Raw genomic sequence first — 12,667 nt, 5'->3', positions numbered from 1 at the left:
AAAATGGCAGTTTATCTCTGCGAACTTCTCCTAGAAACATATTACTGCAATCTAATCATGAGAAAAACATCAGATAAAACCCAATTGAGAGACGTTCTACAAAATACCTGATCAGTACTCTTCACAATTGTCAAGGTCATCAAAAACAAGGAAAGTCTGAGACTGTCATAGCCAAGAGAAGCCTAAGGAGACATGACAACTAAATATAATGTGGTATCCTGGATGGGACCCTGGAACAGAAAAAGGACATTAGGAAAAAACTAAGGAAATCTGCATAAGCATGGACTTTTGTCAATAATAATGTATTAGTATAGATTCACTAATTATAATAAAGGTACCACACTAATGTAAGATGCTAATGCTAGAGGAAATTAGATGTGAGGTGTGCATGAACTCTATACAATCTTCACACTATTTATATACACCTAAAACTGTTCTAAGATCGTTTTTAATTGAATTTTTATATGCTAAAAATAAACACTCAGAAATTGAAACATAAAACTCCATTACAACAGCATCAAAGAATATGAAACACATAAGGATAAATCTGACAAAAGATGTACAAGATCTGTACCCTGAAGACTACAAAACACTACTAAGGCAAATTAAAGGTCTAACTACATGGAGAGATGGAAGACAATTTTGTTACCATTTCTCCACAATATCAAATTCTCAAGGTTTGGGTTTTTTTTTTTTTTTTTTTTTTTTTTTTTTTTTTTAGTATCCTGATTTTTTGTGTGGGTGAAGTTGATTCTAAAATTTAATGAAAAGCAAAAGAACTGGATTAGCCAAAACAACTTAAAAAAACTAGAAAAAAAGATGAAAGATTAACACTATATAATAAGATTCTAAAAAAACTAAGGTAATTAAGATTGTAAAGACTCAAAATACATAAATAGATTCATAGAATAAAATAGATCAATCAAGAAATATACCCATAGAGATCAACAAAATTGGCTAACCTTTTCCTAGATTGAGAAATAATTACCCTATGAAAGAAAAGCTAATCTACAGGCCTTGCAGTTCCTGATTTCAAAGCATCTTACACAGCTACAATGATGGAACAGTCTAGTATGGACAAAAAAAAATATGGACCAATGGAATAGAAAAGAGAGTGCTAAAATAAACCACACGTATCTGGTCAAATGATTTTCAACACGGTATCAAAACTACATAACAGGATAAGGAGAGTCACTTCAATAAATGGTGCTGGGAATTCACTCACAAAAAAATTAAACTGTACCTTTATATTATACTATACACAAAAATCTACTCAAATGGATAATCAAAATATTACCTGAAACTATAAAATTCCTAGGGGAAAAAAAAGGATAAAGTTTCATTATATTGGTTTTGGCAATGATTTCTTGAATATGAGACCAAAAGCATTGGCAGGCAGAAAAAAGTCAAATGAGAATATATAAAACTAAAAATTTCTGGACAAAAAAAGTAAACAATCAACAGACTAAAACCCATGGGGCAAGCATTTAGCCTTGTGGCTGGAATGGTAATTAAGATACCTGCATGCTATATTGGAGTCCTGGGGTTAATACCTGGCTCCAGATTCTGACTCCAGCTTCCTGTTAATGTAGACCCTGGGAGACAACAGTGTTGGCTCAAACTAAGTAAGAGTTCCTTCCACATATGTGGTAGAGCTGGACTGAGTTCCCAGCTCCAGCTTTGGCCTGCCCCAGTGCTGGCCAATACAGGTGTTTGAGGAGTCAATCAGTGGCTGAGAGCTCTCTCTCAAATAAATGTCTCTTAAAAGACAATCACGGGGCCGGCGTTGTGGTGTGGCAGGTAAAGCTGCCACTTGCAATGCCTGCATCCCATATGGGCTCCAGTTTGTGCCTTAGCTGCTCCACTTCCGATCCAGTTCCCTAGTAATGGTCTGGTAAAAGCAGTGGAAGATGGCCCAAGTGCTTGGACTCCTACTTCTCATGTGGGAGACCTGGATAAAACTCCTAGCTCCTGACTTTAGCCTGACGCAACCCCAGCTGTTGTGGCCATTTCAGGGGTGAACCATGGGATGGAAGACCTCTCTCTCTCTCCCTTTCTGTAAATCTTTCAAATAAACAAATAATTTTTTTAAAAAAATAAAGGCGGCCGGCGCCGGGGCTCACTAGGCTAATCCTCCGCCTAGCGGCGCTGGCACACCGGGTTCTAGTCCCGGTCGGGGAGCCGGATTCTGTCCCGGTTGCCCCTCTTCCAGGCCAGCTCTCTGCTGTGGCCCAGGAGTGCAGTGGAGGATGGCCCAAGTGCTTGGGCCCTGCACCCCATGGGAGACCAGGAGAAGCACCTGGCTCCTGCCTTCGGATCAGGGCGGTGCGCCGGCTGGAGCGCGCCGGCCATTGGAGGGTGAACCAACGGCAAAGGAAGACCTTTCTCTCTGTCTCTCTCTCTCTCTGTCCACTCTGCCTGTCAAAATAAAAAAAAAATAAATAAAGGCAATCTACAAAATTAGAGAAAAATTCACAAAATACGTATCTAATAAAGGATTAATACTCAAAATACATAAAGAATCTATATAACTCAATAATAAACAAAACATGGGCAAAAGACTCGAATAGGCATTTCTCCAAAGAAGCCATATTCATACAAATGACCAACAGGTACATGAAAAGATGCTGAACAGCACCAATTATCAAGGAAATGCAAATCAAAACCACAATGAGGTAACTGGTTAGAATGGCCATTATAAAAATAAAAGACAAAACCCCCATCAAGACAGAAAATAAGAAAATAAAGGTTTAAAAGGATACGGAGGAAAATGTAACCCTTATGTGCTGCTGCTGGGAAAGCTGCCACTGAAAACAGTATGAAATCTCAAAACATTAAAAATAGGAAGTGTGACATTAGTAAGATGGCAGAAGAAATACCAGCCTTCATTCCTCAACATACACACACAAAAAAAAAACAACTGGCTATCCATGAAAAAAATACATTCCAACGAAACTGTAGGGGCCAATTAAGAATGTGCAGCAGGGCTGGTGCTGTGGTACAGTGGCATAGTGGGTAAAGTCACCAGCATCCCAAATAGGTTCCAGTTTGAGTGCTGGCTGCTCCACTTCCGACCCGTGGGCCCTAGGGTGATGTGTCTAGGAGGGCAGCAGAGGATGGCCCAGGTAGCTGGGCCCCTGCCACTCAGGTGGGAGACTCTGAAGAAGCTCCTGGCTCCTGGCCTTGGCCTGGCTCGGCCCTGACCATTGCAGCTATCTGGGGAGTGAACAAGTAGATGGAAGATTCTCTCTCTGTTCCTTCCTCTCTGTCTTTCTGTAACTGTGTTGTTCAAAATAAATAAATAAATAAATCTTTAAAAAAAAAAAAAAGTGTAGCGACAGAGTGGAGAGGAAAGAAAGGAAGGAAGGAAAAGAATGAAAAAAGAACAGCTAAGAAAAGATTGCTGGAGAGCTCAGCACACTTGAGACAACCAGAGGTCACTAGGAACAAATAAAACAGGAGCTATCAGTATCAAACGCACGGTGAATGCCACTGTGATCCTTAGCAGGCTGCTCTACAGAGGGCATTGGCAGTTTTTACCACTAAGGTAACCAACAGTCACCCTTGCCACAGGCCCCTCGGAGATGAAGAAGTTGCTCTGCCCTTACCTCCAAGGAGTCAGTATCGTTCTGTCCTGGAACCAGGTCCACTACCATCCCAAACCTGCATGTGTCCTACACAGTGGAGCCATGACTGCTCCATGCATGCCCATACATCAAATATCAAAGCCATATGACTATGGTCTAGCCCCATCCTAGGGTCCAGAGCCATGGACACTCTGTGTATGCTTGCACTATGGACCATGGTGCCACAACTGCTACTTGTGCATCCATTCTTCAGACATGGGAGGCACCAACCTGGCAAGCTAGAAGGCACCTAGGCCACAAAGCCACTGTCATCATATCTGTGACTACTTTCCAAACCCCAATCCCTCAGCCATTCTACAAATGCCAGCACTATGGACATTGGGGCCATTGCTGCAGCAGATGTCCCACGCCCCTCCCCAGAGCAATGGTAGCCTCTCTAGAGCATACCTGTGCTCTAGAGATCCTGTCACTGAAGCCATTCCATAACAGTCTGTTCACAGGACATCAATGTCACAACAAATATCTTTAGTTAAAATTTCCACCACAGGAGAAAAAGAGATCAGAAGAACCCTAACAGTCTTTGCCATCAAAGACCACAATAACTTTTGCACCGGAGCAGACATCCACAGACTTGGTTGCTTGAAGATCACAATCTCTGCTGATTCCAAACTCAGCTGAAAGAAATGTATGAGACTATGCTGCTGTGCTCTCCCTAGAGACTGAACCACTGCACTGTATCCAAATAGTGCCCTTTCACTCACTCACCTGTAGTTGAAGATCTTTCCCCACTGACACTAGGCCATAAAGCATCTGGTAGAAGTGACTGATTATTCCATTAAATGCGCAGACATTAATACAAGGCAACAACAAACAGAAAAAAAAAGCCAGAAAAATATGACACCACCAAAGGAAAACAAGAATTTCCCAGTAACTGATCCCAAAGAAATGGATTCTATGGACTGTTGGATAAAGAACTTGAAATAATAATTTTAAGAAAGCCAAGTCACAGAGAACATAGCTAATTTAGCAAAATTAGGAAACAACACAAAACAAAAACAAAATTTTCAACAGAGAGATAGAAATGATTTTTAAAAAAGGAATCAAATAGAAATTCTGGAGTTGAAAAAACACAATGAATGAAATGAAAAATGCAATGATTCATTGTTTGAGAAAAGTAACCCTGAAGTCAGTGCTGACACTGACAATGTTTCCAAAGGTCACATTTGCAATATCCATCAAACTTGCACTGGTAAAATTGGTAAAATGCTTGGTCATATGTGTAAGGTTCATTGTTTCTAAGACATCTGAACTTTGTAAGATGTCAAGAGTATTTCATCCCAAAATAGCCACCTTAGCATAAGGATTATTTTGAGTTCCATCAGCCTATGTGTAATACTATACTTACTGGTCACTTTAAGTCTGGCATAAAGAAAACAGTAAATTACCTAAGATCTCATAACCTTTTCTTAGAATTTCAAAAAAATTTTCTTACATGATGAACACTGGGGACTCATTATGACTTCAGTAAATAGTACCTTATCATTGCTTGCTGTGAATATTGCTTTTGAAAATCATACCTTTTAATTCCATTCTGGGCTTTTCTGTCTAAATGAGGCCCTCCCATAAAACTGTTTAATAATCCCAAGAATTCTTTTTCTCCTTCTTTAGTGTAAGTAAGTCCCTGAGACTGACTTAATTCTAAATGACCTATTCTTTGTGAATCCCAATCTTTGAAATTTTTGTAAATATTATGCACAGCCAAAAAGAAAAGAAAAGAAAAATGCAATGATGAAGCAGAAAAATGTCAGCTGAAAATTATCAGAGAGGAAAACAGAAAACCCACAGGACTTATGGGCTATGGTCAAGAGAGCCAATATTCATATTATGGGAATATAAGGAAAAGGGGCAGAAAGCATATTTAAAGAAATAATGGATAAAAGCTTCCCAAATCTGGGGAAAAATATAAACATCTAAGTATATGAAGCTCAAAGGTTTCCAATCAGTTTCAAATCAAAGACTTTTTGAAGACATAATATAATGAAACTGTTATAAAATCAAGACAAAGGGAAAATCTTGAATGCCCAAAGAGTAGTTTCCTCACATTCTTATAAAAGGGAATCTCCATATGGCTCTCAGTGGATTTCTCAGCAGAAAACTTTACATGCTGGGAGAAAACTGGATAATACATTCAAAGTGCTGAAAGTATAACAAAACCTGCTAACCAAGAATACTTTACCTGACATGACTGTCCTTCAGAAATGATGGAGAGATCAATCTTTCCCAGACAATCACAAGCTGAGAGAGTTCATCACACTAGACCTGCCTTACAAGAAATGCTAAAGGGAGTTCTTTGAGCTGAAATGAAAGGATGCTAATTAGTAAGATGAAAACATATTAAAATATAAAACTCACTGGAAAAAATAAATAAATGAGAGGACTTGATTTTCATTGAAAATGGTATTAAAAGATAAAAGTAAAAAAACTTAGGCTTTATTTCTCAACATAAGCTCAATCAAGTTGAAGATACTTTTGTAAGCAAGGATATCAGCCATTTAGTCTGTCACTAAAGAAATGAGAGTCCTAGAAATTTAACTATGTTAATGTAGTCTTTTGACATTACTAACTGAACAAAAATGGGTGCTTTTTAAAGGTATTTTTAAAGGGCTGTCATTGTGGCATAGCAGGTAAAGCCACCAACTAAGACAATGGCATCCCATATGGGTGCTAGTTTGTGTCCTGCCTGCTCCACTTCTGATCCAGCTCCCTGCTAATGGCCTGGGAAAGGAAGAAAGAAACTGGATCCTTATCTTACATCATACACAAAAAGTCAACTCAAAATGATTTTAAAAATTAAATATAAGACTTAGAACTATAAAACTCCCAGAAGAAAAAAGGGGAAAGTGCCATGACATTGGCTACAATTTTTTTAAATATGACACTGAAGGCACAGGCAACAAAAGCAGAAAACAGAAGAATGGCATCAGAGGGATGGGTGCTGTAGTACAGTAGTAAAGTTACTGCTTGGTACACCCACATCCCATATTGGAGTGCCTGGGTACAAACTTCTACTTCTGCTTCCAATCCAAATTCCTGCTACTACACCCTGGAGTAGTAGGCAATAGCTCAAGTACTTAGGGGCTCCTGCCACCCATGTGGGAGACCTGAATGTTCCAGTCTTCTGGGTTTAGCCTGGTCCAGCCCTTCCTGTTGCAGGCATTTGGGGAGCAAATCAGCAGATACAAGATTTTTCTTTCTCTCTCTCTCTCTTTTCCCAACCTCCTCCTTCTCCTTTGTCCCACTGTCACTGTCACTCTCACTCTGGCTTTCAAATAAATAAAACCTAAAAAAAAGAAAAATGGCACCACATAAAAATAAAAAGTTTCTGCACAGCCGGGGAAACAATCAATAAAAAGAAAAGGCAACTTACAAAATGGGAGAAAACATTTTTAAACTGGGTATCTGATAAGAAGTTAATATCTAAAGTATATAAAAATTCGTACAGCTTAATAGCAAAAGAACAACAAAAACCACAACAAATAACCCAATTAATAAATGGGCAAAGGACCTAAACAGACATTTTTCCTAGGAAGACTCACACGTGGCCAACAAGTATATGAAAAGATGCTCAACAATGCTAACCATCAGGGAAATATCCTTATACATGTGAGAATGGCAGTTTTCTTATTGAGAAGATAAAAGATAATAAGTGTTGACAAGGATACAGAGAAAAGAAAACACATTTGCACACTTGGTAGAAGTGTAACTTGGTATTGCTACTATGGAAAACAGTACGCACGCTCCTCAAAAAATTAAAGCAACTATATGATCTAGCAAACCCAATTCTGGGTATAAATATCAAAATGAAATAAAATTACTATATCAAAGACCCAATTCATTGCATCATTATTCACAATAGCCAAGACAGGGGAACAGCACAAATGTCAAGAAATAAATGGATAAAGAAGTGGATACAAGGAGTCTTCAAAAAATTCACAGAGGGTAGGTGGTTAATACACCTGTATTCCATATTGGAATGCCTGGGTTTTCTGCCTAGTTCTACTTCCAGTTCCAGCATCCTGCTAATGTACACCCTGGAAAGCAGCAGGTTCAAGCAGTTGGGTCACCTGCATGGGAGACCTGGATTGAGTTCCCAGCTCTGGCTTCAACTTGACCCAGTTTTCACTAAAGACATTTGGGGAGTGAATCAGTAGACAAGAGATACCTTTCTCTTCCTTTCAAATAATTAAACAAATAATTTTAAAATTTTCTCTTTAAAAGACACTATTAAGAAAATAAAAAGGCAAGGCATTCACGGGAGAAAATAACTGCAAACATAGATATGGCAAAGACTTATACACAGAATATAGAAAGAACTTCCACAATTTACCAATAAAAACAACTCATTATAATCACATAAAAGATTTGAGCAGACATGTAGCTAAAGGAGATAAATGGATGACAAATAAGAAAATGAAGATGTGCAAAATTATTAGTCAATAGGGAAAGGCAAATCAAAACAAGAATATATACCTATTAGAATGGCTAAAATTAAAAAGGCACTACATAACAAATGTTGGGGATGATAACTACTGAAACACTTCATGCACTGCTAGTGCAAATGTAAAATAAAAGTGTACAGACACTTTTGAAAGCAATTTAATGGTTTCTTCAAAAGTAAAACACAAATATCTATCATATGACTCAGCCATCATACTCCTAGGAATTAATCCAAGAGAAATAAAAGCATATGTCCACACAAAGACTTGTATGGAAATGTTCTTAGCAGCTTTATTTGTTATGGCCAAAGATGGGAAACAATCCAAAAGCCTATGGGTATATCTATATAATAGAATACTAGTCAGTAATCAAAAAGAATGAAATACTGATTACACACAACAGCAAGAAAAAATTTCAAAGTAATTATGATGAAGGTACACAGCCCCACAAAAGCATACATACTGTATGTTTTCACTCTCTTAAAATTTTAAAAATCCAAACAAATCTCTGACAGAAAGCAAATCACCAATTGTCTGGCAACGACAGGCGGGGGAGAGATAACAGAGGAACATAAGGACACTTCTGAGAATAGTAGAGAATATGCTCACTAAATTGATTGTGGTGATGGTTTTACAGGTGCATATATATGCCCAAACTTACTAGCTGAACACATGAAGTATGTCCAGTGTACTGTGTGTGCACTGATTATACTTCAATGAAACTGTTAAGACAAATTTATATACAAAACCCTAAATTATAACATATCTATCCATTAGAATATTTTTAAAGACTACTAGAATGCCTTTAAAGAGATTGTAATGACATGGAGAAATGCTTATGGCAAATAATTAAATGAAATTGACCAAATATAAAACTATATAAGGGTGATCTCAATTCTCCCCAGATTATGGAATCATGAGTAATTTAAATTCTCTCCCTACTTTTTTTTGTATTCCAAGGTTTTCTTTGTTGTCATATGTTTTATAATTTGCTTAATTTTTCCCAGGCTTAAAACACTCTTATAAGCAGGAAATTTTAAAATAAGTGAAAGGAATGAGTTTGAGTAACCATCTGTCCTGACAACTGATTCTAACCTATGTACTATGAGAAGATCAAAGAGAGACTTTGGGAGTTTGTATGCAAACCAAGTATTATCTGTAAATTTAATAATATACTTCTAAAGCATATGAACTCTTTCCAATATCCACCAATGCACTGAAATTCAGATATGCTCAACTTTTAGAACCTCTATTTCTCATATTAACAGATCTAAAGTAAAACTAGGAATGCAGAGATCTTCAAAAATGTATTCTCCCATACTTATCATCTGTAGGCATCTTTGGTATTTCTTCAGCTAGTATACCAAGTATATAGAAATGGCTAAGAACAATACTTGGCATTCAATTAACAGAAGCTCCATCCTTTTTCTCTAAGACTTTTAATTATAAGCTAAAGTACCCTTTTTCTAAGCTACTGTCCCATCTGTGCTTTCTTATTCTGTTAATATCCCAGAACAGAATTTAAGTTATAAAGGTACATTAAACAACCAAATACCAAAGCCAAATATGCTGTTTACTCAGAGGGCTTCGTAAAAGTTATTTTGGGGGCTGGCATTGTGGCATAGTGTATAAAGCCTCCACCTGCAATGGCTGGCACCCCATATGGGAGCCAATTCCTGTCCCGGCTACTCCACTTCAGTCAGTCTCCCTGCTAATGGTTCGGGAAAAGCAGCAAAGCATGGCCCACGTGCTTGGGCCCCTGCTACCCACGTGGATTCTGGCTTTGGTCTGGCCCAGCCCTAGCCATTTGTGGCCATCTTAGGAGTGAACCAGCAGATGGGAGACTTCTCTGTTTCTCCCTACTCTCTGTAACTCTTTCAAATAAATAAGTCTTTTTTTTTTTAATTATTTTGGTTAAACTTCAAGGCTTTTGCAAAGGAAGGTTAAAATTACTGCAAGTATAACTTTTAGCTACGTGTGGCATTACCAGTCTGACTGATTTTGGTGACATCGTTCAATGTGTGTTGAGGGTTCTAAAACTTCAAAACAGTCCTCTCAGAAATTAAAGTCAACAGCAATTTAATTTTCATTATAAAATATACAACAAAAATCAGAGTTATTACCTATAGAGTGAACTGTTAGTTGTTTAAAGGTCATTTAGTTTACCTCAAAGAATTATTCTCTGCTTTTTGTCTGCCAAGTTCACTTTCAGTATCCATTGCCTTTCTTGCTAGTGATTTCATTTCTTTTTCCACAGTAGTTATGGTTTCCTTCATCAAAGTCATATTTGACATTTGCTCCATACGTTCATCATCAAGCTATATTAAGTAGAATGACAAGGTTACTGCCATCACTAAAATGCCTTAGGTATGCTCCTGAAGAGACACATTCCCTCTGTGCAAACTGGTTTATGTCAAGATTTACAGGATGAGATGATCAGTTAGACCTGAATGGAAGGTTTTATGGACAAGGTATTACGTAGTAGAAACAAGAACAAGCCACTTAAATTCTTTTCTATAAAGCACATTATAGTATATCAGTCTGTATTTTTCGATCTTGTTCAACTAAACTATAGCATACGAGTCCTATCTGCAAAAGGATTTCTTAATTGTTGTCCAATGTTAATAGCCTACACATATAAAATGAGAGTATGAAAATAAAAATTATGGGCCAGCATTGTGGTATAGCAGGTTAAGCCAGTGCCTACAATACCAGCATCCCTCATGGGTGCCAGTTCCAGTCCTGGATGTTCCACTTCTGATCCAGCTCCCTGCTAATTGCCTGGGAAAAGAAGTGAGGATGTGGTCTAAGTGCTTAGACCCTACACCTACATGGGAGACCTGGAGGAGGCTCTTGGCTTCTGCCTAGCCCAGCCCCTTCCATTGCAGCATCTGAGAATAATGGAAGTGGATGCAAAATATCTCTCTCTCTCTCTCTCTCTCTCTCTCTCTCCACCCCTCCCTCCCTCCCACTCTCCCTCTTTGTCTCTCTCTATTTCTTTCAAATAAATGAAAATAAATCTTAAAAAAAAAGAAAAGTGGCCGGCACCGCGGCTCACTAGGCTAATCCTTTGCCTGCGGTGCTGGGTTCTGTCCCGGTCGGGGCGCCGGGTTCTGTCCTCAGTTGCTCCTCTTCCAGGCCAGCTCTCTGCTGTGGCCCGGGAGGGCAGTGGAGGATGGCCCAAGTGCCTGGGCCCTGTACCCGCATGGGAGACCAGGAGGAAGCACCTGGCTCCTGGCTTCAGATTGGCACAGCGTCAGCCATAGCGACCATTTTGGGGATGAACCAACAGAAGGAAGACCTTTCTCTCTGTCTCTCTTGCTCTCACTATCTAACTCTGCTTTTCAAAAAAAAAAAAAAAAAAAAAAAAAAAAGAAAAAAAGAAAAAAGAAAGAAAGAAAGAAAAAGAAAAAAATGTTTCTTTTTCTAGTGTTTTTTCTTCATTATAACAAAATGCTACATTTTGGGGAGTGAACCATTTGTCTGTAACTATACCTATCAAATAAATAAATAAAATCTTGAAAAAATAGGTTAGGGTCAGAGCAATTTTTTTACATTATGAACTGTGCACTCCAGCTCCTCTATCCTTTGTTCCAGGTGAGCCTTCTCATTAAATGCTGTCTCCTGGGCAATCTGTTTACAAAACAAAAACAAAACAAATCCTTTCAATGACAGTGCACCTGTGCTTCATATATATTAATACAGGTAAGATGCTTTCATACCTTTAGCCTTTCCCTCAGACTATCTCGTTCTGTGGTCATTCTTCGTAAATCTGTGAAGGCTACATCTCTTTCAGTCTCTACTCGCCGTAGAATAGCATGCGCTGTTGTGGATTTAGGAGATTTACAGCTTTTCATCATTTCTCGTCGAAGTCGGGCTATTTCCTCTTGTGCCTATTATTTAAATACATAGAAGAATTCAGTTTCATAAGCCTTAAGACAAACATAAATGTAGCTATCTTATATTTACCCTGTTAAAAGGCAAACTTATATAAATATGCATGTAGAAGAGTAATGGTATTTTTATTTTTAAATGAGTCTATATAAATAAAACGAATGTATTTAAGTAGAAATTCACTTTATAATATCTTGGCCAAAAATTTAAAATAAAATTAACTCGGAGTCAGTGCACCAGAAAATGTTTCACTAAGAAATTTATTTATTTAACATATTCTATTAATATATTTTAAAGCATAAATTTGAATTCAATACAATTGAAAGAGACTATTGTTTTGATGAATATCAACATGTTTTGGGGGCCGGCGCTGTAAGTGGGTAAAGCCACTGCCTGCAGTGCCAGCATTCCATATGGGTGCTGGTTCGAGTCTCGCTGCTTCACTTCCAACCCAGCTCTCTGCTATGACCTGGGAAAGCAGTAGAAGATGGCCCAAGTCCTTGGGCCCCTGCACCCACATGGAAGACTCAGAAGAAGCTCCTGGCTCCTGGCTTTGGATCGGCCCAGCTCCAGCCGCTGAAGTCAGTTGAGGAGTGAACCAGCAGATGGTAGACCTCTCTCTCTCTCTCTCTCTCTCTCTCTCTCTCTCAATGCCTCTCCTTCTTTCTCCATGTAACTCTTTCAAATAAA

The 12,667-nt window shown here is 38.3% G+C and overlaps 1 protein-coding gene across 9 annotated transcripts in view; it reads right to left on the bottom strand.

Annotated features, from left to right (window-relative positions):
* TSGA10 (testis specific 10) overlaps positions 1–12,667 on the bottom strand; it is a 134,231-nt gene that overhangs the window by 89,231 nt on the left and 32,333 nt on the right. For 8 of the 9 annotated variants that reach the window (XM_089325997.1, XM_089325996.1, XM_089325998.1 and 5 more), the window contains 3 exons: positions 11,806–11,976; positions 11,639–11,716; positions 10,250–10,401 (listed from right to left, as the gene is read on the bottom strand). In XM_089325997.1, the coding sequence (XP_089182123.1) occupies positions 10,250–10,401; positions 11,639–11,716; positions 11,806–11,976 (401 nt within the window). The remainder of the gene's footprint in view (positions 1–10,249; positions 10,402–11,638; positions 11,717–11,805; positions 11,977–12,667) is intronic. The other variant, XM_089326001.1, reaches the window with a different exon arrangement.

Source organism: Oryctolagus cuniculus, chromosome 2 (genome assembly GCF_051225735.1).
Source record: "Oryctolagus cuniculus isolate XC-2025 breed Fujian yellow rabbit chromosome 2, ASM5122573v1, whole genome shotgun sequence".
Classification (NCBI taxonomy): domain Eukaryota; kingdom Metazoa; phylum Chordata; class Mammalia; order Lagomorpha; family Leporidae; genus Oryctolagus; species Oryctolagus cuniculus.
Note: the sequence above shows the minus strand (reverse complement) of the source record. Positions and strands in the feature narration are given on the sequence as shown.